We start from the raw sequence: 24,881 nt of genomic DNA, 5'->3' as shown, positions 1-24,881 counted from the left end.
GAACCATGCGGAGGCGCTGGTAGGGGGGGAGCCCGGGGGAGGGGGGTCGGTCCGGCTCCCGGTGCCGGTCCGGGTCCGCCATGGCCTCGAACTGCGCTGGGGGCTCGTCGGCGGGGGGCGTCGGGGCGGCGCTGGGCTCGGCCCTCAGCGCCAGCAAGACCAAAACCAAGAAGAAACACTTCGTGTGCCAGAAGGTGAAGCTGTTCCGGGCCTCGGAGCCGCTGCTCAGCGTCCTCATGTGGGGGGCCAACCACACGGTGAGCGGGCCCTCCTTTCCCCCCCGGTTCCCGGCCCCCTCCCCCCCCCCTTCCCCGCGTCCCGGCCCTTCCCAACCCCTCTGGACGGGGCCCTCGCCCCCATCACACTGGGCCCTTCCCCTCAGCGAGCGCCCCCCCCGGATCGGGCCCTTCCCCGCTCTCCCTCAGGCAGGGCCTTTTCCCGCCCCCCCTCAGGGCAGGCTCCTCGCCCCCCAGATCGGGCTCTGCCCCCCCCACTCCCACTGTCCCCCGAAATCGCCGCCTTCCCCCTCCCGTCCCCCCGTCCCCCCCCCCGGCATCCCATCCCTAATCCGGGTCCTTCCCTGGATTCCCGCTCCCAGGGCTCCCCGGTGTGGGGCTGGTCCTGCTGGCCCGGTGGGAGAACCCCCTTCTCTCCATGGGGTCTGTGTGTCCCTGGCCCCCGGTGGTGCCTTTGCCCTGGGGCTCCTTCCCCATAGGATCCCCGTCTCCGGGCGGTTTGGGTCCCCCCTGGGTCAGGGTGTCCCTCCCGGACATCGCCATCCTCGTGCCTGGGGTGGCTTTAGGCTCCTCTTTGCCAGAGCATCCCTGTCCCCTCACACCCACCCGTCTGCCTCCATCCTCTTCCCCGGCACCCTCTTTCCCAGGACTGGGGAGGGGGAGCAATGCCATTTTGGTTCCTGTCCCTTTGTGCAGGGTGCTGCTGCCCTGGCACACCCCCTCTCTGCCACCGAAAGCCCTGAGGACACTCATTCGATGCCCGCGGCTCTTGTCCCCTGTCACAGCCCCGGGCTTTCAGGCTCAGGGCAGTCCCTGTGGCCCCATTATGGTGTGGGGGAGTCCCATGTGTCACAGCCCAGACGTCCCACACGCACGGTGACAATCCTGTTCCTCAGTTGGCTGCGTGAGGACAACTCCGTGTGTCTCTCATCTCCATCCCAAAATACAAAAGGGTGTTTTGGCCCCATCTGTCCAACCTTCTCTTCCCTCTGACTCCCTTCAGCTTCCAGGACTCAGGCCGTGAATGTCCCCTGGGCTCTGCCTCAGTTTCTCTGGGTAGTGGTTGGGACAAGTTTTGGGAGGGAGCTGGCCGAGGGTCCCTTGGAAGTGTCTGTGATGGCTCTGCTCTGTAATCCATCTCCTTTGGAGCTTCCTAAGACCATATTTATGGGTTTTTTTCTCTGGAAACTTCTCCCTCGCCTGTGATGGCAGGCGCTAACCTCATGCTGGAAAGGAGGATTGATTTACCTCTGCTCTCTTGTGGAAATGGGTAATGGATGCTGTTCTAGGAGAATATTCAGGTGGTCAAAAGAATTTGGAAACCTCATCCCTCCCTAAATTAATATGCTTTTAGGCCTCAAAACCACCTATTTCTCCAGTGGATTAGTGGATGTTTCCTAGAGAGTGAAAGGGATTTAGGCTTAATTTTTGCAGAAACAACACACCCCAAAAAAAAAAAAAAAAAAAGAGCATTGCGTTTCTAGCTTGCCTGACGATGGAGTGAAAGCTTCCAAATGTAGTTCAACACGGCGCTGTCTTCCTGAGTCAAGGGATGTTCCAAGTGTTTGCTGCTCAGAGCCTTGCCCAGGAAGCAGGATAATGAATTTAACCAGGCTTTGATCAGTGGTGCTATTAGGAGCCCTGAAGAAATGGAAATTGGTGGGATTCTTCTGGGTTTCATTGGTGGCCTCTTAGGGACAGTGGTTGCTTGGTGGTAATTAGCTGCTTTTTTTTTTTTTTTTTTCTGTAGCTGTCTGGGTACTGGGAATCTGGCAACTTTTTTCAGGCACTGGATCAGAATCAGGATAATGTAACTTTTGGAACACTTGGCTGTGAAATATTTAGGCAAAGGGAGGAAGGCAGGCGGAGAGTTCCGGATGAGCACCAAGCTATTAATGAGATTATATCGGACGCACGTTAGGAAGAAATTGCTGCCAGAAAGGACGGTGTCTGGAGGGGCTGGGAAGGGGGTTAGAACATTTCAGCGGCGACCTCCTCACCCTGGGACAGGCATCCAGGATTTCCCAACAAATTCCAGCTGGTTGCTTTTCCTCCACCCTCTCTGCCACCGATCGGAGCCTGGCGGGGGTGAGGAGGGTTGGTGGCCGGTGTGACCGGGCTGCGGGGGCTTTGTTTCCTCCTCCCAATCTGTGCTGGGAGATGATGGTGGTGCCCTGGTTATATGGGGAGGGGAACTGCTTATGTGCCTCCAGCAGATGGGCCTGGATGGTTCAGAAATATTTTCAGGAGCGTCTTTTGACTTTGTTAGAAATATTTTGGGGTGTTTTCTTTTTTAATGTTTGGCTTCTGGATCACGGTTTTACAATGAGGGATGAATCCCGTGTCTGTGGATCCCTGCAGTGGGAGGGGGAGAAAACTGCCATCAGCACAAACCACGAGACCGTGCCAGGAAGATTCTGTCAAAAATACTTGCATTAGAGATGAACTTTTTCACGGACAAATCAAACAAACAACCATTTTGTGCAATCCACCATTTCTGTTGACTGAAGAAATTCCCGTGGGTCCGTTAACTGAGTCTGGCAACGGTTCGGGCCCTGCCTTGTGTTTAAACAAGCTCGTTAGCAGCTGGTGTGAGTACAGGCGGTGATGGGCCTGGAGAGGATCAGGAGCGATGATGTTAGCACACCAAGAACGGGAACTGGTTTCTGGAACACCAGTTCTGAGCGTTTCTTGTTTTAAACTGCGAGCTGGATGTTGGCCATCCTGGTGGTCCCCAGCCAACGTCTAAAGCGAGTGAACTGGGATCGGGGTGGGGCTGTGGCTGGTGGTGTTAAAGCAGGGCCAAACGTGGGTGGTATTAGCCCGACAGCTAAATTTTGCATTAAAAAACCATGGAGGGGAGGGGAGAACTGGTGCGGATGGGAGAGGGAAGTGGAGTCGCAGAGGCTCTCCCTCACTTCCTGAGTTTTCTGCGAGGCACCGTAAAATTCGGCGAACGTGGAGATGGTTCCTGGGGAACCATCCTGCTGTTGTCATGGCGTTGGAAGAGGAGATGCAGCTCCTCGGTGTTGGTTGTGTCCACGTCGCTCTGTGCGTGGACACGCTCTCTGCTCTCCACTCTCCCTGCCCTGCCTGGAGTTCCCCATGCCCGGGAGCTCGCCGGCAGCAGAGGGAAAGTTGTGATGGTTCTGGAAGGGAGAAGCCATCTCGCACTGAAGAGCAAGTGTTGTGTGATGCTCTGGAAACCATAGAAACGGTTGTAAGGTGCTGATTACACAAGGCACCGGGATCCCAGTGAGTTCGGGGGCTTGTTGAGGAGGTGACTCTTCTTTCTGTTGGTTCAATGAACAGTTGGGTTCGGACAGGCCGTGGTGATGCTTCCCTCGGCGGCAGTTCGTCAACTGGAAACGATCCCTGCAGCTCTGGGGATGTTGGGGCAGGGGGTAGGCATAAACACATCCCGTTTTTGGTGGAAATGGGTAGATCTCTTCTGTTGGCTGTGGGAATCTTGCCTTGAGGCAGCCTCCTGCGCTCCAGAGGCTCCGATTACTGGCTGAAGCACCAGCCGATCTCCTCAGACCTTCAGGAGCGGTGCCAGCCAGTACAAAACACAGCTACTTAGTATTCCAGTGAAATAGCAAAATTGGGATTTGCAGCACGCTTCTGCCTTCTCTGCAGTGTTGTTTTTTGGTGTTGCCATGTTAATTCCAGCCAGAGGAGCATCTGCCACATATCAAATGTTGAAGTCCTATAAATTGGTACTGGCACGGGGTAAAACAGCCTGGATTTGTCCTTTCCAGCCCTTGCTGGCTGCCGTGGCTCTAATTGACCTCTGGAGAGCGCGGCATATGGCCATGGCCATGATAGCCCACGTTAATGATCGAAGCGGTGGCTCTGAACCTTCTTATCCCAGGACCTCCTGTTAAAATAGAGATTTCAGGAGCCCGTTTCCCTCCTGGGGAATGGAGAGAAAAGCAGGTTTTCCTGGGTAGTTCAGCGAGGAAAATGGGGTTCAGTTTTCTTCTCTGCCACTGCCTCGTGTGGCCATGGGTAGGTGGTTTAACCTTTCCGTTCCTCAGCTCCTGTTTGAACCCAGGGAAGCGATAGCTCTGCCTGCGAGTGGGCTGGGATGGACGGATGCTTCCCAGTGGTCTGGAGGGTGACGCCATGGGTGACAGGCTGCCCTGTGCTGGGGGACAGCAGGGTGGCACTGGCTGATTCCCCTGCCCGTGACGCAGGAGTGGTTTCCAGTAGGCTTCAAAGTACTTTGCTTGGGAAGAGGTGGGTTCATTGTCGCTAGGAAATGTTGTTTTTTTTTTTTTCCTCTTGAAGCATGCTGGTGTCCCCAGAGCGCCGATAGAAATTATTGACCACAAGATTCATGCTCCCATAGCGGTGCATGGGGGTTTCGTTAGCTTGGATACTGATTAATCATGCTCTAATTCATGGAAAACAGTACTTTTTTTCTCAAACTGTTGCCCGGTTGCTGCACTGTGTTAAGCAGCGGCAAAGTTTTGCTGCAGATGTGGGTTTGTCTCCATGCTAAAGTGATTTTTCTATGTGTCTTTTACCTACTTCCCGAGAGTATTATAATGTTTAACTAACGCTCGCACAGTACTTTGAGATGCCCGATTGAAAGGCTTTGAGAGGAACAAAGTATTTTTATTTTCCTGAGCAAATTCCTGTTGTAAAGAATCCTAGAGAGTAGACTCACACACTCCATCATCTGGATCCTGTTAGTAAACAAATTGCATTTTCCCATCAATTTACTAATGGTAATTGCCACTTTGAGGCTACAGTCAGGTTTTGAAACAAAATTATGCCTGGCCCATTCGTTCTAACAGCTGTCCCTGAATGACACAGAATATTGATGTGCCTTTTATTGAAAAAGGAATTGGCTTTGGTGGGGAAGACAAATTATCAGCTACAGATAAACCCAGAACCGTACCGATGGGTGTTGCTCGAGAATTCGAGTGACCGGGAAACACAGGGTGAACAGTCGGACGGGAGGTGGTATTCTCCCAGCCCTTTGAGACCAGGGGTGGATGTGGAACTTCTCAGCGGAGTAGAGAAAAATGGATTTTGCTGACTGAGAATGAAGGACCTGGCCACTGCTGTGGGGGGAAGGGGAGAGCTGCCGGCTGAGGAGCCAGAGAAACGGTGGAGCTGAGCTTGCTGTTCCTCTGGCCGCTGGGCAAAATGGGGCTTTGGAAAGATGAGGGTCTTCTCTCCATCACCCGCTGCTGTTGCCCCAAGCCCTGGTTCTTCCTTCAGTGCCATCAGGCTGCCTTTCCCCCTCGGGCTCCAGCTGGGATCGGGGCTGTTTGACACACGGGGCGATCTGCTGCCTTTCCTCTCTCCTGGCCGGGGTGACCTCCAGGAGCACGGGGCTGCTTGCCTTGCTTAGGAAATTGCTCTTTTGTTCTCAGAATGTGGTGAAACCAGCAGAGAAATGCGAAGCATCTCTCTCTCTCGGTGCTCCTGCTGTTGCCTAGTGAAGATGTCAATTGGTTTGTCTAAAATGTGTCTTGGTTTTAAATCCACTGAGTTCCACTGAGAGCCTCGGAGCCTTTTGTGAGGCTGGGGGGCATGTGCCGTTCACGCTGTCTCTGGCCTGGGGGGAACGGACAGTGGCTTGTCTTGCTGCAAAACACAGGTGCCAGTGGCAAAATGCCCTTCTTAGTGGTGCTTTCAGCCTGGGACTGGTCCCTGTCGGCTTGTCTGTGCTTTCTACCCAGTGGGGGAATAGAAAACTCCAGGCATAAGGGGACTGTGCAAAACCAGGGGCTTATTTTCAAGAGGATTCCAAGGCAGATTAGATTGAAAAAGCTGGATGATTTACAGAAAGACAGCATCATGCTGGGTCTGGAGACAGATCTCTGCTCTGAAGAGCTTGTGCTCTAAATTAGCTGTTCTTAACTTTTTCCGCTTTGGGCACCTCTGAAGCCTTTGTAGCGGAGGTGTGGAAACTACCCCAGCACAATTCCCAGTTGCTGCTCCTCTAAAGAGCCCCTGACCCCTGCGGGGGGACGCGGAGGTGTGTGACTACGCTGCTCCCTGCTCCCGCACCTCCGCTCTCGGCAGCTGCCTCTTCCAGAACAAAGAACCAAGTCCCAACATCTCGCTGTCCCATCTTGTGGCCACCACCAGCCCCAGACATCTCCAAAGGTCACAGTACAGGCAAACCTTCTGTGGCTGGGTGACATCTCTTTGTGGGAGATGGGTCAGACCCACGGGAACGGGCTCCCCAGGAGCCAGGGGTTGCCGGGCACCTCATCGCTGGGCACCTTGCTGTGACCTTGCCTTCTGTAGCATAAATACACAGAGACACACACTCTGCTATATATAATCTCCTGCTACACGCCTCTCCCTGGGGAGAAGGCGAGAGAGCAAACATGTGCCAGGCGTTAGTCACGTTGCTCTCGGAGGCTGCTCAGATTCCACCGCGATAAGCGGAGGAGAGGATCCCTCTGGAGCGGTGCCGTCCCCTGCTTTCCTTTGGGCACGGTCTCCTAGGGTTTCACTTGGCACCGGGCTGCGGGACCCAGCCCGATAAGCCTTAGGAAGGGGCGTTGGATGCTGAGGATCGTGCTGCGAGAAGGGAGGGTTTGGGATATCCCTTTTCCAAGGCAGCGTCAGGGGCTTTTCATTCCTCTCCCTTTGGCATCCTGAGGAAAGCGTCAAATGGGAGAGTTGCTGTGGGAGCAGGCAGTGCACATCCCTCTTGCCTAAAAAAACCAAACAAACCAGCAACAAAACCAATCAAACAAACAAAAAAAACCTAACCAAACCCATGTTTGCTTTCAGACTGGTGTCGGGAACAGAAGCCCAATGGCTGGCTGACCAAGAGCTGCCCTGTGCAGTGGATCCAGGGTGGGCTGTCAGTGCTGGGACTAGAAACGGCCAGTCTAGCTCTTTGGGAGTGATTCTAGTCACAGAATCACAGAATCTTTATGGTTGGAAGGGACCTTTGAGATCATCGAGTCCAACCATACACACACACACACAAAAAACCCAAAACAACAACCAAAAAAACCCAAACACACACAAAACAAAACACCCAACCCAACAATCTCGGGCACTAGAGTCATGCCCTGAAGTGCCACGTCTACATGTTTCTTAAATACCTCCAGGGATGGTGACTCCACCACCTCCCTGGGCAAACGCTTTGCTCTGCTCCGTTCCATGGCTGGGATAAAGATGCTTCCTCCCATTACAAATAGTAATCAGAGGCTCAATGGAGTGAGGACCAAGGGAAATCAACCCTTGTGCTGGATGAGATGGGAGTGGGTGAGAATGAAGGATTTCCGACCTCCCTCCCTCCAGCACAAATCCCTTCCTTCTCCCATCTCCTCCAGAGCCAGAATTCCGAAGCATCCAGAAAGCTCTGCTGAGTGCAGCTGGAAGGGGGAAAAGGCTTTCACAGGGGGGTATTATTTTTTTTTGGCTGTTGTCAGGTTTTATATCTTGGGAAGAGAGGGGGCATCTTTGAAAGGAGACGAGGTGTCGTGGCGCACCATTTCTGCCAGTCAGGAGACGTGCAACAGGTACGACGTTTGCTTTGAGGTTTCTGCTTTGGCAGAAATGAGGACATGCAGAGACATCTTTGACATCTCACTTTGCTAACGTTTGTGTCTGAATTTCTGGTGGGGAGGAGACAATCTCCAAAATCGCTGTTCCCTCTCAGCCGTCAGCACCCTTCCTCCGCGCTGGAACAAGCTGATAATAGCTTGTTTGTGCCTTCCCCACCGCCGCCGAGAGGGCTGAGAGCAGGCGTGTCTAAGGAGCTGTGCTGTCGGGCTTCCCCTCCTGTTAGACAGCGATAATTAGTGGCTGGAGGCAGCGCCTCTTTCTTGATACAGAATTAGCTGTTTTCTCTTCCCCACCTTCACCCTGAGGGGAAATCACTGCAGGGGGCTCTCAGATACAGCTCCCGGCCATAGGTGGGAGCTGGATCCCAGGATCTAGGAGATCGAGCTGGATCCTGGGATCTAGGAGATCTCTCCTCTCTTTGAGCTGGGGCTCGTGGAGCGGCTCAGGGCAGGATGGAGCCTTTAGCGTAAACCAGGGGGTATTGGCCTCCCTGCTCCGTTGTGATTACAAATGGTGGGAGGCGTAGGACATTATTTATTCATTCATCTATGCAGCATTCTCCGTACATCCCAAAGGACTTCATGGGATTGCTTAATGCTCCTTGGTGCTGCTCTAAAGTAAATACTGGGAAGGGCTTTAAAGATCTCGGCTCTTAAGGGAGAGGTGGCCGGTTTACTTCCCGCTTATCTGTTGTGTGGGATGACTGTCGCTGAAAATAGTCATCTTTTCTCTTTGCAGTGTGTGTGTGTGTCTTTTTCTTTCCCTGTCTGACGTTTGTTAAATCTGGTCTGGCTTTTTCATTGGTAATGATGGAGAAAGGATGTGAAAAATACCGTACCTCATCAAAGGCTTGCTCATATAATTAGACAGCTCACTGTGCAGCTCCAGACCTCCATGTGCCACATGGATCCCGCTGCAGAACGGCTCCCTCCTGCCTCCCTTCATCTCCGCCTCCTCCTCGGAGATGTGGCAGCAGCTCTTTGGGGACAGTATTTGGTGTCCTGTTGTACGCAAGGGGAATCCCAGAACTGGGGTCCCTTTCCTCAGTCTGATGGCTTGGACCACATTCCCCGTCAGTGGAGAAATGCCGCCGGTTTTCCAAGCTGGAAGTCACGACCTGCCCAAGGTTTTGGTGTTGGGAACAGACCCCAGGCCTGACTCCAAGCCAAAACCCACGGTTGCCAGCCTTGTCTGCTTCTCTCCAGCATTACCTGCTTGGCACAGGAGTTATGGGGATGGAGTTGTAATTAAACTGTTTCCTGAATCCAGCATGTTTAATAGCGGCTCAATTAGATGGGACTCGGGTGATTCCTGTGAAGTCCGTGTGAATGAATGAGTGACGCTGGGGCCGTCCTCAGAAAAGGCAGCTCAGAAACGTGCTGCCTCTTGACCTGCTCTTGAGCGCTGGCACGTCCTTGTCAGTGCATGGGCTCGTCTGGCACAGGGCTGCCAGATATAGTCCAGAGGTGGGTTTATTTTTATTTTTCATTTTTCCTATCGATGCTTTCGCTGCTGGGTGCTGTAGCATGAGCCTGCCTGTACAATAGTAGCAGAACGTTCATTCTTCTGCTTCCCTGTGTTCCTGTGGCTGCCACACATGGCAAAGGAGCAAAAACAATCTAGTGGAGTGACTCATCCCTTCAGAGAAGGTGGGATAAGAGCGACAAGAGACAGCGAGCAGAGAAACAGCATCCGCAGGGGAGCTGTGCTGGGCTGCGCCAAAGCTGCCCAGAGTCTCTTCTGGCTGGTCACGCTGGAGACTTTGGTCATCCCTGATTTGTGAGAACCAGTTAAGAAATTGCCTGATGCAATGTTTCCTAACTAAGGGCAAAGGTGATTTATTTCGAACACAAAATCTGCTATTTCTAGGTCTGTAGGTTTGTCTCTGTTCTAAGCTGTATCTTGGATGCTCAGTGGAAGGCGAAGAGATGGAAGAGCTGAGTCCGGCTCAGGAGGACTCAACCATGCAATTGAATGAGATGCTCCTGTGGCTTGTAACCACAGTGCTCTCCAGGTTCCTTCAGCACAGCAAGTGGCTTTGAAAGTCTAAGGGGTTATATCGCTTCAAAACCAGCTTCTGGGGTATTTGGCATCCCTGTAAATCCATTGTTGGTCATTTCAGGGTGGTGGAAATTGAGTTTAGAGTCTCTGTTTCCTTTCTCTCTTAGATCAACGAACTCAGCAATGTTCCCGTCCCTGTCATGTTGATGCCCGATGACTTTAAAGCCTACAGTAAGATTAAGGTGGACAATCATCTGTTCAACAAGTAAGTAGGTGCTTCCCAACTTGTTTGTCTCTATAATTAGAGCTCTTGCTGTGGGAGAAACTGGTGCGGTGAAGGCCTTTTGGTTTGTTCCCTGTTGTAATGCCCAGAGGATGTGGCGTGGGGGACACGTGCCCCCCAGAGCACCATCAGGACGTGGCGAGGGGTCACTCTGTCACTGAGATGCCGCCTTGTGGTTTGGATTATATCCTTTGAGTGATGAGAGGTCTGGTACGGCCAGGCTCAGAAGTGACACTACTACAGAGCTAGTTACACACAGGTATTTACTGGACTGGGCAGAAGACAATATTTTAGAGTTCACAAAATGGGGCTTGTCCAAAGGTGGAGTTTGCTGCACATCTTGATTATGCACCAAGCTGATGCAGGACTGTCTCTTGACTCCTGCTGTGCCCCATCTGGGTGTCCTGTCCTGACCAGCAGGACCAAAGACCATGGAGGAGAAGGCAGGAGTTTGCTCTCTGTGACCTCCTGTGTTCCTTGTCACTTTGAGACTGTTCGCAGGAGAGAGCTGTGAAGCTGCGTTATACCCCTGGCCCGTGGGGTTTGTATGGAGTTACCTCCTTCTCCTTTTCCCAAAAGATCAATTTTTGGAAGCCCTTTTAACGCCATGGTTGTGGCTGGTGCTCAGGGCTGACCCCCCTGCTCTGCGGTGCTCCCTGATTAATGCTTCATTTTCACTGAGTTTCCCAGGGATCAGCTCTGAGAGCGGGAATGTGATTCAAAAGTTTATCTTCTCTGGCACCTACCATTTGCAGTAGCTGCTCTTCCCTCTTCTCCTACGGAGAGTTTAGTTTCCCACACGTTGGTGCAAAGGATTCTCATTGAGAATGAGCTGACAAAATCTCCCACAGTGTCCAAGCAGGACCGTCCTCTCTGCTGCTTCCCACGGAGCAGAATAAGAGCTGTGATGGGGAGTAGATGCAGCATCTCCCAGTGATGGGGAACGTTCTCTGTTGTCCACTGTGGAGGCCCCGTTCCCGGCTGACGAGGGCTGGCAGCAAAGCTCGTTGGAACAGTTGGGACCAGTCTGGAACATGCCAGACTGGAGCTGATTCACCCCGTCTCCTTTGCGTTCTGGGCGAGATGGTTTGTCTTGTGTTGACCTTTCTTTTGACGCACCAGTGATCTGATCTGATCTGAAATCAGAGCCCCCCCCCCGCACTCCGCTCTTTCCTCCAGCTTTTCATCTCAAACAGTACCAGTGTGTTGCAGGGGGCAGCTGTGTTACTGAACGGAACAAAGCAACAAAGGAGGAGGGAAGAGGGAAATTATTCTGTCAAATCTGTGCTTGTGGCGGGGGAGATTGTTCTGCAAGGCCGGCATCCTCATCCAAAGAGCCCTTTAGACAAAAGCTGAATCCTGCAAGCATTTCTAGGAACAGATGATTTTTGTAGGTATCTAAAGAAACAAACTGCCCTAATGAGGGTAAAAACTTGCAGAATAGGGCCCTTGTAGGTAGGAGGGGGCTTGGATATCCTGGGGGGGTTAGCAGTAAAGTGGAATAAGAATTAAGTTTGATTTCACAAACTGATCATTGCACAAGAATATCTTTTCTGCTTTGCCCTAGGGAAAACTTGCCAAGTCGCTTTAAATTTAAGGAGTATTGTCCACTGGTGTTCCGAAACCTCCGGGAAAGATTTGGGATTGACGATCAAGACTACCAGGTACCATCTCTTCTCTCCCTGCCCTCCTACTACCTTTCCCTAGGACAGAATAACCAAGCTGGCAGAGAATCTACAATGTCAACGTTCTCGTGTGGTCAGGTTTTTATGGGCTTATAAATGGGATTTGAATGGTTTTCCCATAACGCTGAGGGAATAGATCTTGCTGTGCCGGGCCCTGGGCAATGGCAGAACGAAAAGATGGTCCCTGCTCCAGAGCGCTTCGAGTCTGGGCATGAAGTAAGAGGCGGTAGATGGTTGCAGACAGGCGGCAGCTCGAGGATAACGATGATCTAGTGCAGAACATCTGCAAGGAAAATGAGTCTGTCGTATTTTTTACAGATTTGGGTGCTGTTTTAACCCAGTGCGTGTGCTGTTGATTTGGGTTTATTGAGGTGGCTGCTGCTTCGGGACGTGTTCCCTAAGGCCGGAGGCTCAGTCTTGCCTTGGAGGGGAGAGACAAGGCAAAATGGGCTTAAATCCAGTGAAAGAGATGTGGCGACTCTTGCTGCTGCAGCAGGGCCGCCCTGCCACACACAACACTTAGTTTTACACACGCAAGAGGCGTGTAGTAGCCTCAGAGACCTCTTAAATGAGGGGAAAGCCAGTGCAGCAAAAGCGGGTGGCTTTGATAGCCGCGTGGCCTTTAGCAGGCCGAGTGTTAGGTAATTAAACCCACTATCTTTGGCGCTCGGCTGCAGTTGATAAAGGCTGGCGAGACGCCAGCACTGCCTGGTCGAGGGCTTCCGCTGAAATACTCCCTGGAATCCGGCAGCCCCAGAGAGGCACATTAGTGCTGGAGCCGGGGGTGAGCGGTGCAGGCTGCTTGCTCTCGCCCTCCTTTGCTTCACCTGCAAGCCCAGCCGTGCTCCCTCCTGCTGCCTGCGCTCTGGGGAGAGGAGATGGGAGCAGAAGCTGTTCCTGCTCATCCCACCGAACTGCTTCCTTCTGGTACTGTGTGCCTGTGCCTGTGCCCACATATGTCCATATATACACCCTCCCCAAGCATGACAAAATTCTTCATGATTATACGTAGGTTATTGCCCAATCTGCTGTTTCAAGGTTAATATAAAGAAGAGATCTGTTTTCTTACTCATGGTGAGACACTGCATCTACTTGATCTAGTCTCTGGTATCATGTGGTATGGACCAAGGAGCAGATGTGGAGCACCTGCATCCCCTCCTCTGTCCCTTTTTCCCAGACCAAGGGGGGACATGCACATCCCTCTGGGAGAAGGGCTGACCTCTGAGGGTACCGAGATGAGTGTTTGGGGCTTTTTGCCTCTCTCCTGGCTGCCAGGGCCCATCCTACTCTGCTGCCTGTTCTCAGGCACACTGGGCACTCTGAGGGTGTCTGCTTCAAGTGAGACACGTTTTTCCCAGCAGAACCGACAGTCGTCTTTGCTTTTCTTCTGCAAGGGGCCGGCCATCCCCAGGAGGAGCAGTAAATGCTGGCAGCTGCCTCCTGGCTGCCTGGCATGGCTCTGGCCTGGGTGACTGCCCGTCTGCTGACAGAGCCTGAGCTGAGCCCAGCGTTGGGATGCAGGCGGCGTTTGTTGTGCCCGTGTGTGCTCAGTGCCTTGTAATTACCTGCGAGCCATGAGCTGCGCACGCTGATCTCTCCTGCGTGTGATGGAAGATCTCTTTTTATTCTCAGGACACGGATGCTCAGTCCACGCTTTTCTTGAGCATGTGCCTGTTAGATTATTAATTTTATTTTTTCCCTCCTACCGCCAGGCCTGTTCTCCAGGCAGTGACTCGTTTTGCCAGGAGGAGCAGTGCCGTTGCCTCCGGTCTGTTGACAGCCATTGGTGCCAGGCTGCGTGTGGCTTGTGAGGCGACGGCTTGGCCAGCAACGCCCTGCCCCTGGGGCTGCCTGTGCCAGGGAATGACTTTGTGTGCTGGCTTCCTCCATACCCTTCAACATACTTGCATGCAGTGAAGTCATTAGCTCCTAATTATTTTTTCTCCCAGTCCATCCACTATAGTGTATTTTAGAAATTTTCTTCTCGGTTTCTTTTAAGAAACAATCAGAACCATGTGAAGTAACTCACGTAGAAGCACCCACCATCCTGGTGGTTCTCAATTATCATTTACGCCTTACCTGTTGCTCTGAAGGATTGATTCTCCCATCCCTGGGGTAGAGCAGTTTGGCTTTTTAAAAGTGTCCAGCTAGAACAGAAAACAGAAAACGTTCATTGAGCTAAATTCAGGTGGGTAAAACTTGATGGCTTGAGTGGGAATGGAGCCAGGATGCTAAATATAACACCTGAACTCTGGAAGAGGTAGGAGTGACAGGAAGGGAAAAAAGTAAACCTAAGGGCTATGAATTTGGTAATGTCCATATGTGGTCATGGTTTCTACTTCTCATCTCCTCTAGAAGAAAAGCTCTGTGGTTTTGAGGTGAAGGGGTGATTAAACTGTGTAGCACAGACTCACTTGCAAATGTCAGCAAGAAGCAAAGGGTGGGTTTTTTTGTTTGCCTTTATTTTCCTGACAGTTTCCAAAGCCCTTGGCAGGAGTAGAGTTTTTCCCCTGCTTCATTAAAGTTTTAAAAGCTTTAAATGCTTCATTCTGAAAGGAAACCTCTCAGCTCACTTGCAGCATGACACGGTAAATCCCTCTTTCTGCCTGTCTGGGTCTGCAGAAGAGCAGGCTCCCTCTGCCGTCTGCTCGTCAGAGAGCCGAGGGACAGAGAGAGCAGTGTAAGTGGCAGCTAAAAAAATACATCCTGAAACGGATTGTCCAGCCCTGAGATCATGAAAATCACATCTACCTTGAGCTAACAACCACTGTCCAGGTGTCGGGTGGTGGAAATGGAAGGCAGTTGTTGAGAAGTGGTGGAGGAAACAAGGCAGGAGACGGGTGACCTGCTTGGGTTAGTCTGGAAGGTGCAAAGAGCAGTGGCTCTGAAGGTGGGATGAGGCTCCCAGCGAGTGCCCTACCTGGGGAGAGGCATCGGAACAAAGAGCTCCTGTTGTGGCTCAGGGAACATGGGGGACACTCGCTCTGCAGTTTGCTTGGGATTTTCCAATTGTGCTGCAAGTACGAGAAGAAGCCGCAACGTCTCGTTGCTAAGGGTGGAGACAGGGATGTAAAGGCAGATGCTGCTGGTTGTCGGAAGAACAGCCGAGCTATTTATACTCACAGCCTTTTTCGTCCGATTGTAAGAATAGCAGGGGCTAAGGGTGGCTTTTGGTTTCAGGATGACCTGTCTTTTCATTCCCAAACAATGAGAGTTTTCCTGGGTTAGGCTGCTTTTTGATAGAAAAGAAGGCAGGCCATTTCATTCCTTTTGTTCTGTTTTTCCTTAAACCTTGGAAATATCCTGACTGTTCTTAAATTCCCTGGAGGAAATGCTATAAGAAGTCTTGCCCTGTGTATAACTGCCTCTTTAAAAACCCCTTCGTAAAAAGCATCTTCAAAAATGCCGGTCAAATGTTGGAGCGAAACGTGTAAATGGAGAGAAGGCCCAGATGGAAGCTCTAAACTCCACGTCCCGACTTCTAAAGAATTGCGTTAACCTCAGTGGCGCCGAACACCCAAGGGTTCTTGTTTTTATTAACGGTCACGATTGGAGTGTGTGTGCGAGTGTGCTCTGAAGCTCGGCCAGGACCTGGTCACGAAGGTGCAGCACAAAGTCCCTGGGATGCCTGTTGTTCCAGGTCCAGGTTGTGGACCTGTTTCTGGTCACCCCTGTCTCATCCGCGTCCCAAGACTTGCTCTTCTTTATTCTCCAGGGGCGTGGCAGCTCCTGCCTCTCCTCCCCACTGTTTTTGTTCTGGTTCCCTCAGAACTCGGTGACACGAAGCGCCCCGGTGAACAGTGACAGCCAGGGCCGATGTGGGGCCCGGTTCCTCACCACCTACGACAGGAGGTTTGTCATTAAGGCGGTGTCGAGCGAGGATGTAGCAGAGATGCACAACATCTTAAAGAAGTACCATCAGGTACGGTGAGTCTGGAACCCCGGGAGGGGAGGTGACAAACACCGTGGGGAGCATCTTGTGACATTTGCTGGGGAACTGGAGCTTGGATTCACAGCGTGCGACCTGGCAGAGCTTGCAAATAGCTTTTGCAAAAGAAAACAGTGTTCCTTAGCACCTGAGAGCCAATTATGGCACAGCTGCCTGTTTCCTCACAGCGCTGAGCCCCTTCACAGCTCACCCTGTTCCTTACATCAATGAGTTATGGATCGCTGGTACCTGAGATCTGCAAACATGCTCCTAATTCGATCCTTTGAGTTAGACTTCCAGAGGGACCAAGGAGGAGACAGTTTCGTGCAGCAGGGAAGGAGTTGGGGGGGGCAAAGTGGGACGGCTGGAAATGTTCTACCCTGGTCCACGTTATCTGCCCGTCCATCTGCATTTTACTTTCAGATCTGCTCACGTAACCACAAGAAGTGAGGTTGCCCACTGCCAATAACTCACCCTGCTGAGACTGGGTGACGGACGTGCACACCCAGCCTGTTCCAGCAGGTGGGACACACACACAAATGGGATGCTCTGTCTTAGCTCAGGGCTGGAAGATGCTTACAATGCCCAAACTTGCTTTTCTTGACACCTTAGGAGCCACTTACAATCCTCCTTCCCTTTCACATCGGTGTCAGATGGCTTGAACTGGAGCCTTCGCTATCACCTTTGGTCAGAGATGGGTTTTGTGTGACAGTACTGTCTTTCTCTGCCCTTCCCTTCCCCGTTCTCCTCCAGTTCATCGTGGAGTGTCACGGAAACACCCTCCTGCCCCAGTTCCTGGGCATGTACCGGCTCACCGTGGATGGAGTGGAAACCTACATGGTGGTTACCAGAAACGTATTTAGTCACAGGCTGACTGTGCACCGGAAATATGACCTGAAGGTGAGGGTTTGGAGGGCAAACACGGGGCCAAGCGCTCCTTTTCCAGGAGGGTGGGAGTTGGTCTTTGTCACACCTACTTGACAAGGTCCTGGGCTTTGCTTTTTGTTCAGGGGATTAGATTTTGGGGGCTCTGGATGGGGCTTCAGTTGAGGTTTAATTGCATTTCCCTATCCCAAGAGGCCTACACCGCTCCAGGTAGATCTGTAAGTCTGACTCAGGCATGAAAAAGGGGTTGAGCACCGATTTTAAAAATACTTTCATTATTTTTGTGCATGGAGGAATTAAATGGTGTCAATGAATTCTTTGGGAATGGTGCAGCAATGCTCTTTCCTTTATTCTTTTTTCAGGGCTCAACAGTATCCAGGGAAGCAAGTGATAAAGAGAAGGTATGGACCGTTCCTGGGCAGCCTTTCCTTCCTCCTAGTGGTTGGAAGCAGATGGGATCCAACTGACTTCCCTTTTCCAAAGGTGTATCGAGCAGCGGATATTAAATTAAACTTCCTGGGGGACAATCCCACAAGTGCCAAACCCCCGCGTTAGTGCAATGGTGTCTTTGTGGAAGGATTTCTGTGATTCTGTGGTTTCCTCATAGCGCTCCTTGGGTACCAAACCGAGTCAGGTCAGTCGGTAGCTTTTGCGACAGATGCTTTTATAAACCAGAGCAGCTCCTCTCGGATTCTTGGCGTATCTCAGCGTGTCTGTAAGGTTGGTTTCTGGGGCCGTTAGGGAAACTTAGGACTTAAGAATCCTGCCCCTGCAAAACTTCGGCTGTGATGCTGCTATGAAAAGTCCCGTTGAAATCACGGCAGTAACTCGTGGTACTGCATGTTTTGCACGTGGGATTTTCAGGTTTGGGAGCACAGAGTTGGTTTACTCCAGCCTGCTCTGAAATTACGTCTCTGGCATGAGCCGAGGAACTCCCATTTACACTGAATGCTTTGGCATCAAAGCACAGCTTCATCGTGCCCAAGCGTCCCCGGCTTGCTGACTGTTTACTGTAGCTTTTTCTGCTTATGCAGTGTGTCTCAGACCGTTCATATTAGATCTATATAAAGCCACCGCACATATGTCGTTTTAAGAACAAAATAATTTAATTCCCAGCTGCACAAAGGAGTTGTGTGTTCTTCCATATCCCTGAGAAATCCTCAGGGCCTGCTGCAAGCAGATTCCTCAGCAAGAAGTGGTTTTAATTTTTTCCTCAAGCCTTTAGAGAGAGAGAAGCTTTTTTTTTTTTTTTCAAGCCCTCCCCCCTTCCAGAAGCCAACAAAATGCGTTTCTTTTCTATTCTGGGAGCTGGTTGGACCATCTCTGGCTGGAGCCCAACTGTCGAGTTTTCAGCCTGCAGCACATCTTCCCGGCGGTCTCTAAAGTTGAGTTACTATCTGTGTCTCCCTTCAGTTCCCCACCCCGGGTACAGCTCAGCACGCGGATTCATTGACAGATGCTGTGCTCTGCCTGATGACACTTTCATACTTAGTGGACAGGATGAGACACTTCACCTTATAAACAGGCAAAAGACCCTGGTGCGACCCCACACTCGGTCTCTGGGCACTCAATGTATGGATCAGTGTCCCAGCCCTCCCCTAAAAAAGTAGGGGTTTGGAGAATTTAACACAGGCTTTTCGTTGCAGGCCAAGGATCTCCCAACGTTCAAGGACAACGACTTCTTGAATGAGGGTCAGAAGCTGCACGTTGGAGAAGAGAGTAAAAAGAACTTCCTTGAAAAGCTGAAGCGGGACGTGGAGGTAGAGTTTCCTGGGGGACAGCTTTATTCTGTCTCCCTTAACTGGATCCTCACTGAGGCCTCTGGCTCCAGGGGGGCAGCAGTGACTGAAAAAGAAAAAAAAAGTCATTCCTGGATCAGTCAAGAAAATACAGTCAGGGTTATGCTGGTGGCAGTGGGCATATGAGCTCGTGTGTAGATTCTCTGGAGTCTAGTAAGGGTTTCGCTCTCCCTACAGTCCTTGCTTAGGGAGATTCTGGCAGGATAGGACTGAGGATTTCAGATCCCACCTGGATGCTGTTGTTTCTCACTCATCTCTTTCTCCCAGTTTTTAGCTCAGCTGAAGATTATGGACTACAGCTTGCTGGTTGGGATCCATGACGTTGACCGAGCAGAGCAGGAAGAGATGGAAGTGGAGGATCGGGCAGAGGATGAGGAGTGTGAGAATGATGGTCTCGGAGGCAACCCCATTTCCTCCTACGGCACCCCCCCTGACAGCCCTGGCAACCTCCTCAACTACCCTCGCTTCTTCGGGCCCGGAGAGTTCGATCCTTCCGTCGATGTCTATGCCATGAAAAGCCACGAAAGTGAGTATGATGGAATATTGCCCTGAGGAAGGTCTTGGAGGGCAGAGGAGGTGTCCCGTGGTCCGGTTGGGCTAAATGGAGCGGGAGAACCGTCCACAGAGAGAGAGAGAGAGGGACCCTGCCATGTCTCTCCTTTGCTGTATGGTCTGTTGTTGTGGATGGTGTGAGTTGGAGTGGGTTAAAAGCGATGCTTGGAGAGTTCAGAGAGCATGTGGGCCTCTGGTGTGCTGTTTCCAGTTGTTCTTCTCTGCCCTTCTACAGCCTCCAGCTGCCTCGCTTTCTCTGCTGGTTGCAGCAAACCAAATCTGCCGTGTATTTCTTAAAAAGGGGGTGCAGCTGGGCTTTGCTCACAGCTCAAGGGTGTGCTAGCGACTCTCTTGCCTTGCTAGGTGCCCCCAAGAAGGAAGTGTACTTCATGGCCATTATAGACATTCTTACGCCATACGATGCGAAGAAGAAAGCTGCACATGCTGCCAAAACGGTGAAACATGGGGTAAGCAGCCTGCTGCCCGCGGGGAGGATGGGCTTTGGGGCTTCTGCTTTGCCTGCCTGTGTGTGTGTGACATCTCCTGACGCTGATTTTTCTACCAGTATGGAAATTCTCCAGTGATCCTGTGCCCAAAACCAGCTCTTCCCTCACTTACTGTCTCCTCAGACTGTCTTGGAAGGGTTTTCCTTCTGGTTGGTTGGAGATGACTTGTATTTACGTCCCAGTTTGGGAGGTGCTCGATTTCCCTGCACCAACAGGGCGGGAATGGACTGGCTGCAGGGAGATGTCCTACCCTGTCCCCTTCCTGGGGCCAGTCCTGTTCCCTGGCAGCAATCCCAAACTTCCCAGAAGGGCTTGAGAAAAGCTTGGAAAGCCTGAACTTCCCAAAAGGGCTTGAAAAAAAGCTTGGAAAGCCTGAACTTCCCAAAAGGGATTTGGAAAAGGTTAGCAAGACATGGAGTTTTTCGTGCTCCTTCCAAATCTCCTCTAAACCACAAGGGAACAAATGCAATGCTTTGAGTCAGTGGTCTGCAGAAGATCCAGCTGGAGCTAAAATCAGTTTCCATGGGGGATCTCTCTAGATACTGTTTTTCCCTAGATCTTGGACATTGTTAGGGGTCTTGCCCAGCAGAGCCGGGCTGTGGTGACACAATGACCTGGACAGGCTTGAGAGATGGGCTCGTGCAAATCGCATGAAGTTCAACCAGGCCAAGTGCAGGGTCCTGCACCTGGGACGTGGCAATCCCAGGCACAAATACAGGTTGGGTGGAGAATGGCTGGAGAGCAGCCCTGAGGAGAAGGACTTGGGGGTGTTGGTGGATGAGAAGCTCAACGTGAGCCGGCAACGCGCGCTGGCAGCCCAGAAAGCCAACCCCATCCTGGGCTGCATCAAGAGAAGCGTGGCCAGCAGGGCACGGGAGGTGATTCTACCCCTTTACTCTGCGCTCGTGAGACCCCACCTGGAACACTGTGTCCAGCTTTGGAGCCCTCAGCACAGGAAGGACATGGACCTGTTGGAACGGGTCCAGCGGAGGGCTGAGGAGATGATCAGAGGGATGGAGCACCTCCCCTGTGAAGACAGGCTGAGAGAGCTGGGGTTGTTCAGCCTGGAGAAGAGAAGGCTCCGGGGAGACCTCATAGCAGCCTTCCAATATCTGAAGGGAGCCTCCAGGAGAGCCGGAGAGGGACTTTGTCAGGGAATGTAGTGACAGGACAAGGGGTTATGGTTTTAAATTGGAAGAGGGGAGATTTAGATTAGATATTAGGAGGAAATTCTTTCCTGTGAGGGTGGTGAAGCACTGGCCCAGGTTGCCCAGAGAAGCTGTGGCTGCCCCATCCCTGGAAGTGTTCAAGGCCAGGCTGGATGGGGCTTGGAGCAACCTGCTCTAGTGGAGGTGTCCCTGCCCAGGGCAGGGGGGTTGGAACTCGATGATCTTTAAGGTCCCTTCCAACTCTAACCATTCTGTGATTCTATGATGGCTCCCTGCTGCCCTCCCTCCCTCCCTTCCTTGGCAGGGTCTGCCCTTCCAGGAGGGGGTTGTGACTTGTCTCCTCTCTGCCTTGCAGGCTGGGGCAGAGATCTCCACCGTGAACCCAGAGCAGTACTCGAAACGCTTCAACGAATTTATCTCCAATATCCTGACATAGTCGTCTCCAGCCTTCAGCGAGAAATGAAGAGAAGAGGGGGCTACTTCCAAACAGAGAACGCAGCCTGTGACACTAAAACAGACACTGTAGCAGCATGTGGGGTGTGCGTGTGTGTGTGTGTGTGCGTGTGTGCAAGAGCGAGTGTGTGGCACTGTGTGACTTAAGAGAAAAACTAATTCTAGGTGCACCCTCCAACAGTCCACTTGACCCAGGTGGAAAAGTGGGTTTTTATGTTACAGAAGTGCCCAGACATAGATTTTGAGGGCTTTTTAAAACAAGAAAAAAAGTGCATTGTTTCAGCACTGCTCTTTCTAATGACGTTTTCTCCTCTCTGATCAAGAGAATCCCGCAGGGATACGAGACGTGGCACTGTATGAAAGGGGTCGCTCTAGATCACGTTCAGTGGGAGTGAAGCAGTGCCTGATTCCACAAGCTACTACTTTTTTTCTTTTTTTTGTTCTTTTTCTTTGTTTTTTTTTGTTATTGGACTGTCTTTACCAGAAAGACATACAAGCCCTTTTATTTCCCTCTCGGTAGGAATTGGAAGGAAAATAGCTCACCATTTCAAGGACGGAAAATATTACTCTGATAAGGAGGAGACGCTGAACTTTAGGTAAATTCAGACTGGGACACTTTATATTTTTTTGGTTAATTTAAGTAACAAAAAACTTTCTTCTTTTTTTATTTGTAACTGCACTTGATTTACAAGAAAGACGAGGGAAATGAACATCTACCAAAGATGATCGCTTCAAAAGGTGTAACTCCTAGAACCTAAAAAAAACAGTGTGAGAAGTAGTAGAGGCATCGAACAACCTCAGATAATAACGTGCTCGGACCCATTGTGCTTTGAATTGGCCAATTATGAGGATTTCATAAAAGAAAAGAGAAAAAAACAAAAGCATTTTGTACCTGTAGATACGGGATAGTATTTGACTATCTGGAAGATTTCCCTCAGTCAGGAATTGCCGTCTCTCTTAGATCCCAGCTTCACGCCGCAGTTCTGCCAGTGTTAATCTAGCTAATGTTCAGTCTTCCTTACTCGCCCCCATCTGCAACAGGTACTTGAATTTGTTTCCTGACGGGAGGTTCTTTGCTTAGTCGGTGTATTTTTTCAATGGCAATGTGACTTGCACACGAAGGAATTGGACTGGCTACCGGTGGGGAGTGCTGGGAGCTGTGACTGGAGCGAGTTCCGCTGCTCAAGAGGACTCGGGACTTGAGCCGTGATTCTTTTTACTCTTCTCTGCTCCGTTCCCCTCCCTAGAGCGACAGTCAAGGAGTGGAAATGTTTTGAACGCTCGCGCCAGATTATTTTCGCCCCCTTCCCCCCTCCTCCTAAGGGATTGGAACTGATTTGCGTGACTGAATAACGTCCTGTTTTGTCTCCAGAACGCTTGTAATATTTTTCACAGCCAAGCTTGTCAGACGCGCTTTGGGTTTCGTTAGCTCTGCTGCGCAATACTTAACGGATCTTTTGGTTCTTTTGGGGTTTTTTTGGGAATTTTTCTTTCCGAGCAGGATTTAGCGTTTCGAACAAACCTTTTGCAGTTGAAACATGTTGCTTATCTGCCTTGGAACTGTTTTTTCACATATGCCTTTGTTTGGGGAATCCGCTGTTGGGAATGTCTGTCCTGTGCTGTAACGCGTGCTACAGTTTGCTGTGTGGAATTTGGTCCTTTTTGAGAGATAACTGGTGCTCATCACATCCCGGTAATTTCCCTAGACTTAACGCTAGCTCTGGTCTGGATTCGGAATGTGGGCTCGGGCTTGGTTTTGGGTTTTTTTTTTATGTTCATACCCACATTTCGTGACGTGAATCCCACAGGTCTCAACTTCCAAGGGGACAAAAAGGGGGCTGACGTTTCAGCCCGTACGAGTGCACTGTAAATAGAGTCTGAAAAATGAATATTAGGGCTCAGAATGGGAAACGAATTCTATTTTTTTTTTTTTTTTTTTTTAGTATTCATTCCTGGGTCATTCCCTTTGACGTGGGACAAATTTCTTCTGCCACTGTCGTCCAGTCCCTCCTCTGTGTGATGCGGGGGCTCACACACCGCTGGTGGCGGGGGGTGGAGAATCTCATGTCGTACGGTGTGTCGCTGGAAAAGCCACGAAACAAACGCAGCTGTGAGAATCCTTTAAAAAAAAAAAAAAGGGAGGACTTAGAGGGTATCATCAGCTTAGTTTTGTGGGCATTATATCGGTTGCTTTTCTCTTAAACAAGAAGCACTTAAGTTTACTGTCAATTAGAAATTAAATACCGGTCACTTTTTTTTATTCTTGACAGTTTTAAAAATCTGCATTGAATCTGCAACTTTGGCCTGGTAAGTTTGCCCTTCTCCTCTTGGGAAACTAGCTTGGACCTTTTTAAACTGTTTCTCTTGAAATCATGTATTAAAAAAGGCGAGAAAAAAGGGGGAGGAAGAGAAGAGAGAAGGAAATTCGTGGACTGCAGGCAGCCTGCAGCGAGACACCACGAAACAAACACCCCAAAGAAAGGAGGAGAATGATGAATCTTGCGTTGCTTGGAGCAACAGTCTCATTCCCTGAGTTTCACAAAGAGGAATGAAATTAAAAAGCAGTTAGTTCCTGCGGGAATCTTTACAGAAGTCGCGATTCGAAGGGCTTGAGAGCAGTTCACTCTATTTTCTTAGTTCCACTCCGAGGAAACTCCTGCTGTAGAATTAAATTGGCTGCCTCTGGCTCAAGTGATACCGAACAGCCCCATAAACTCCATTCACTTTAGCGCTTCCCCAGTTCCGCCACTTCTGTCAAGTTGCCATACTGTGTGTATTAAAGTAATTAAATGCAATTTTCTCACTTAATGATGTATTACCCAGGTATGTAACTTTGTTTAACATAAGCATTTTTGTATATTGTTTACATTTTGAAAGGTAGCATTACGTTAAAAATGCTAATTTTTGTTTCTAGACAGTATTTTTATTACCAGAATAAGAAGTGAAGCTGCAAATATTTGATTTGTTTTTAAAAGGGACTTTTTCTTTTGGTTTTGTTGTTTTTGTTTTGGGTTTGGTTTTTTGTTGTGGTTTTTTTGTTGGGTTTTTTTTGTTGGTTTTTTTTTTTTTTTAAATCTTGTTTTAGGTCACTTTTTTAACTCGAGTATTTAAAAGGAGAACCCAGCCCTTTCAATTCTGGTTTTCCAACTGCTTGTGCTAGTTCGTTGTCTGTTTTCTGGTGTGAATTTAGTTCTAGTTTTGCTGAATGTAGATATTTCTGTCTGTAGCCTGTGCCCTGCGGAACACTTTAGGCTGAAGCACAGTTGACTGAAAACCACCCTGGGCTGCGAGCGCCGTGGCGGGCGGCTGCATCGCTCCCATCCCGCTCAGAACACGGGATTTAGGTTTTTTTTTTTCCAAGAGATTCCAGAGATTTTGGTCAACTGGAGTTTTAAAAAAGGAAAAAAAAAAAAAAAAAATAGTCATAGCGTGCGGCGTCTCTCTCCGGCGCCCCAGGGCAGGGTGGTTTTTGGGTGAGAAGCGAGCAGTGGGAGCTGAATTCCTGCCCACGCAGAGGTTCTTTTTGAACACGGGGCCTGATCTGTCCAGATTTAAGACCAAAAAAACCTGCTTTGAAGGTAGAGCTTCCATCTCCCCCCGCTCCCGTTGTGCTGGCTCCTGCAGCGTCAATCAGAGTAAAGGGAGAGGGCAGGCGGAGTGTGGAATCGCAGTTTGGGTGCTCTTCTGCCCCAAAAGTGCAATAAAAACCACTGGAGAACGCGTGGGACCCCCCCCCCCGTTCTGGAGGTACCAGGGAACACCCGCCCGTGGGTGGGCGCCAGGAAAAAAGGGCTGGGATTTGCTGTTTGTAAGAAAACCGTCAGCAGGAG

The 24,881-nt window shown here is 50.7% G+C and overlaps 1 protein-coding gene across 1 annotated transcript; it reads left to right on the top strand.

The window, feature by feature from the left end:
* The first annotated feature begins 9 nt into the window (after nt 1–9).
* On the top strand, nt 10–23,857 carry PIP4K2B (phosphatidylinositol-5-phosphate 4-kinase type 2 beta). The gene is made up of 10 exons (XM_074162994.1): nt 10–257; nt 9,959–10,056; nt 11,642–11,738; nt 15,529–15,681; nt 16,441–16,587; nt 16,935–16,973; nt 18,219–18,332; nt 18,639–18,897; nt 19,287–19,390; nt 20,954–23,857. The coding sequence occupies exons 1-10, from the start codon at nt 81–83 to the stop codon at nt 21,032–21,034; spliced, it is 1,269 nt and encodes a 422-aa protein (XP_074019095.1). The 5' UTR covers nt 10–80; the 3' UTR covers nt 21,035–23,857.
* The last annotated feature ends 1,024 nt before the right edge of the window (nt 23,858–24,881 follow it).

This window comes from Numenius arquata, chromosome 23, assembly GCF_964106895.1.
Source record: "Numenius arquata chromosome 23, bNumArq3.hap1.1, whole genome shotgun sequence".
Classification (NCBI taxonomy): domain Eukaryota; kingdom Metazoa; phylum Chordata; class Aves; order Charadriiformes; family Scolopacidae; genus Numenius; species Numenius arquata.
This window is presented reverse-complemented; position numbering and strand designations above follow the sequence as displayed.

Excerpts from the sequence above, each read along its gene's own strand:
- PIP4K2B (XM_074162994.1), top strand. The coding sequence starts at position 81 with ATGGCCTCGAACTGCGCTGGGGGCTCGTCGGCGGGGGGCGTCGGGGCG. Across the intron at positions 258-9,958 it reads TGTGGGGGGCCAACCACACG|ATCAACGAACTCAGCAATGT; the intron begins GTGAGCGGGCCC and ends TTTCTCTCTTAG. Across the intron at positions 11,739-15,528 it reads TTGACGATCAAGACTACCAG|AACTCGGTGACACGAAGCGC; the intron begins GTACCATCTCTT and ends TGGTTCCCTCAG.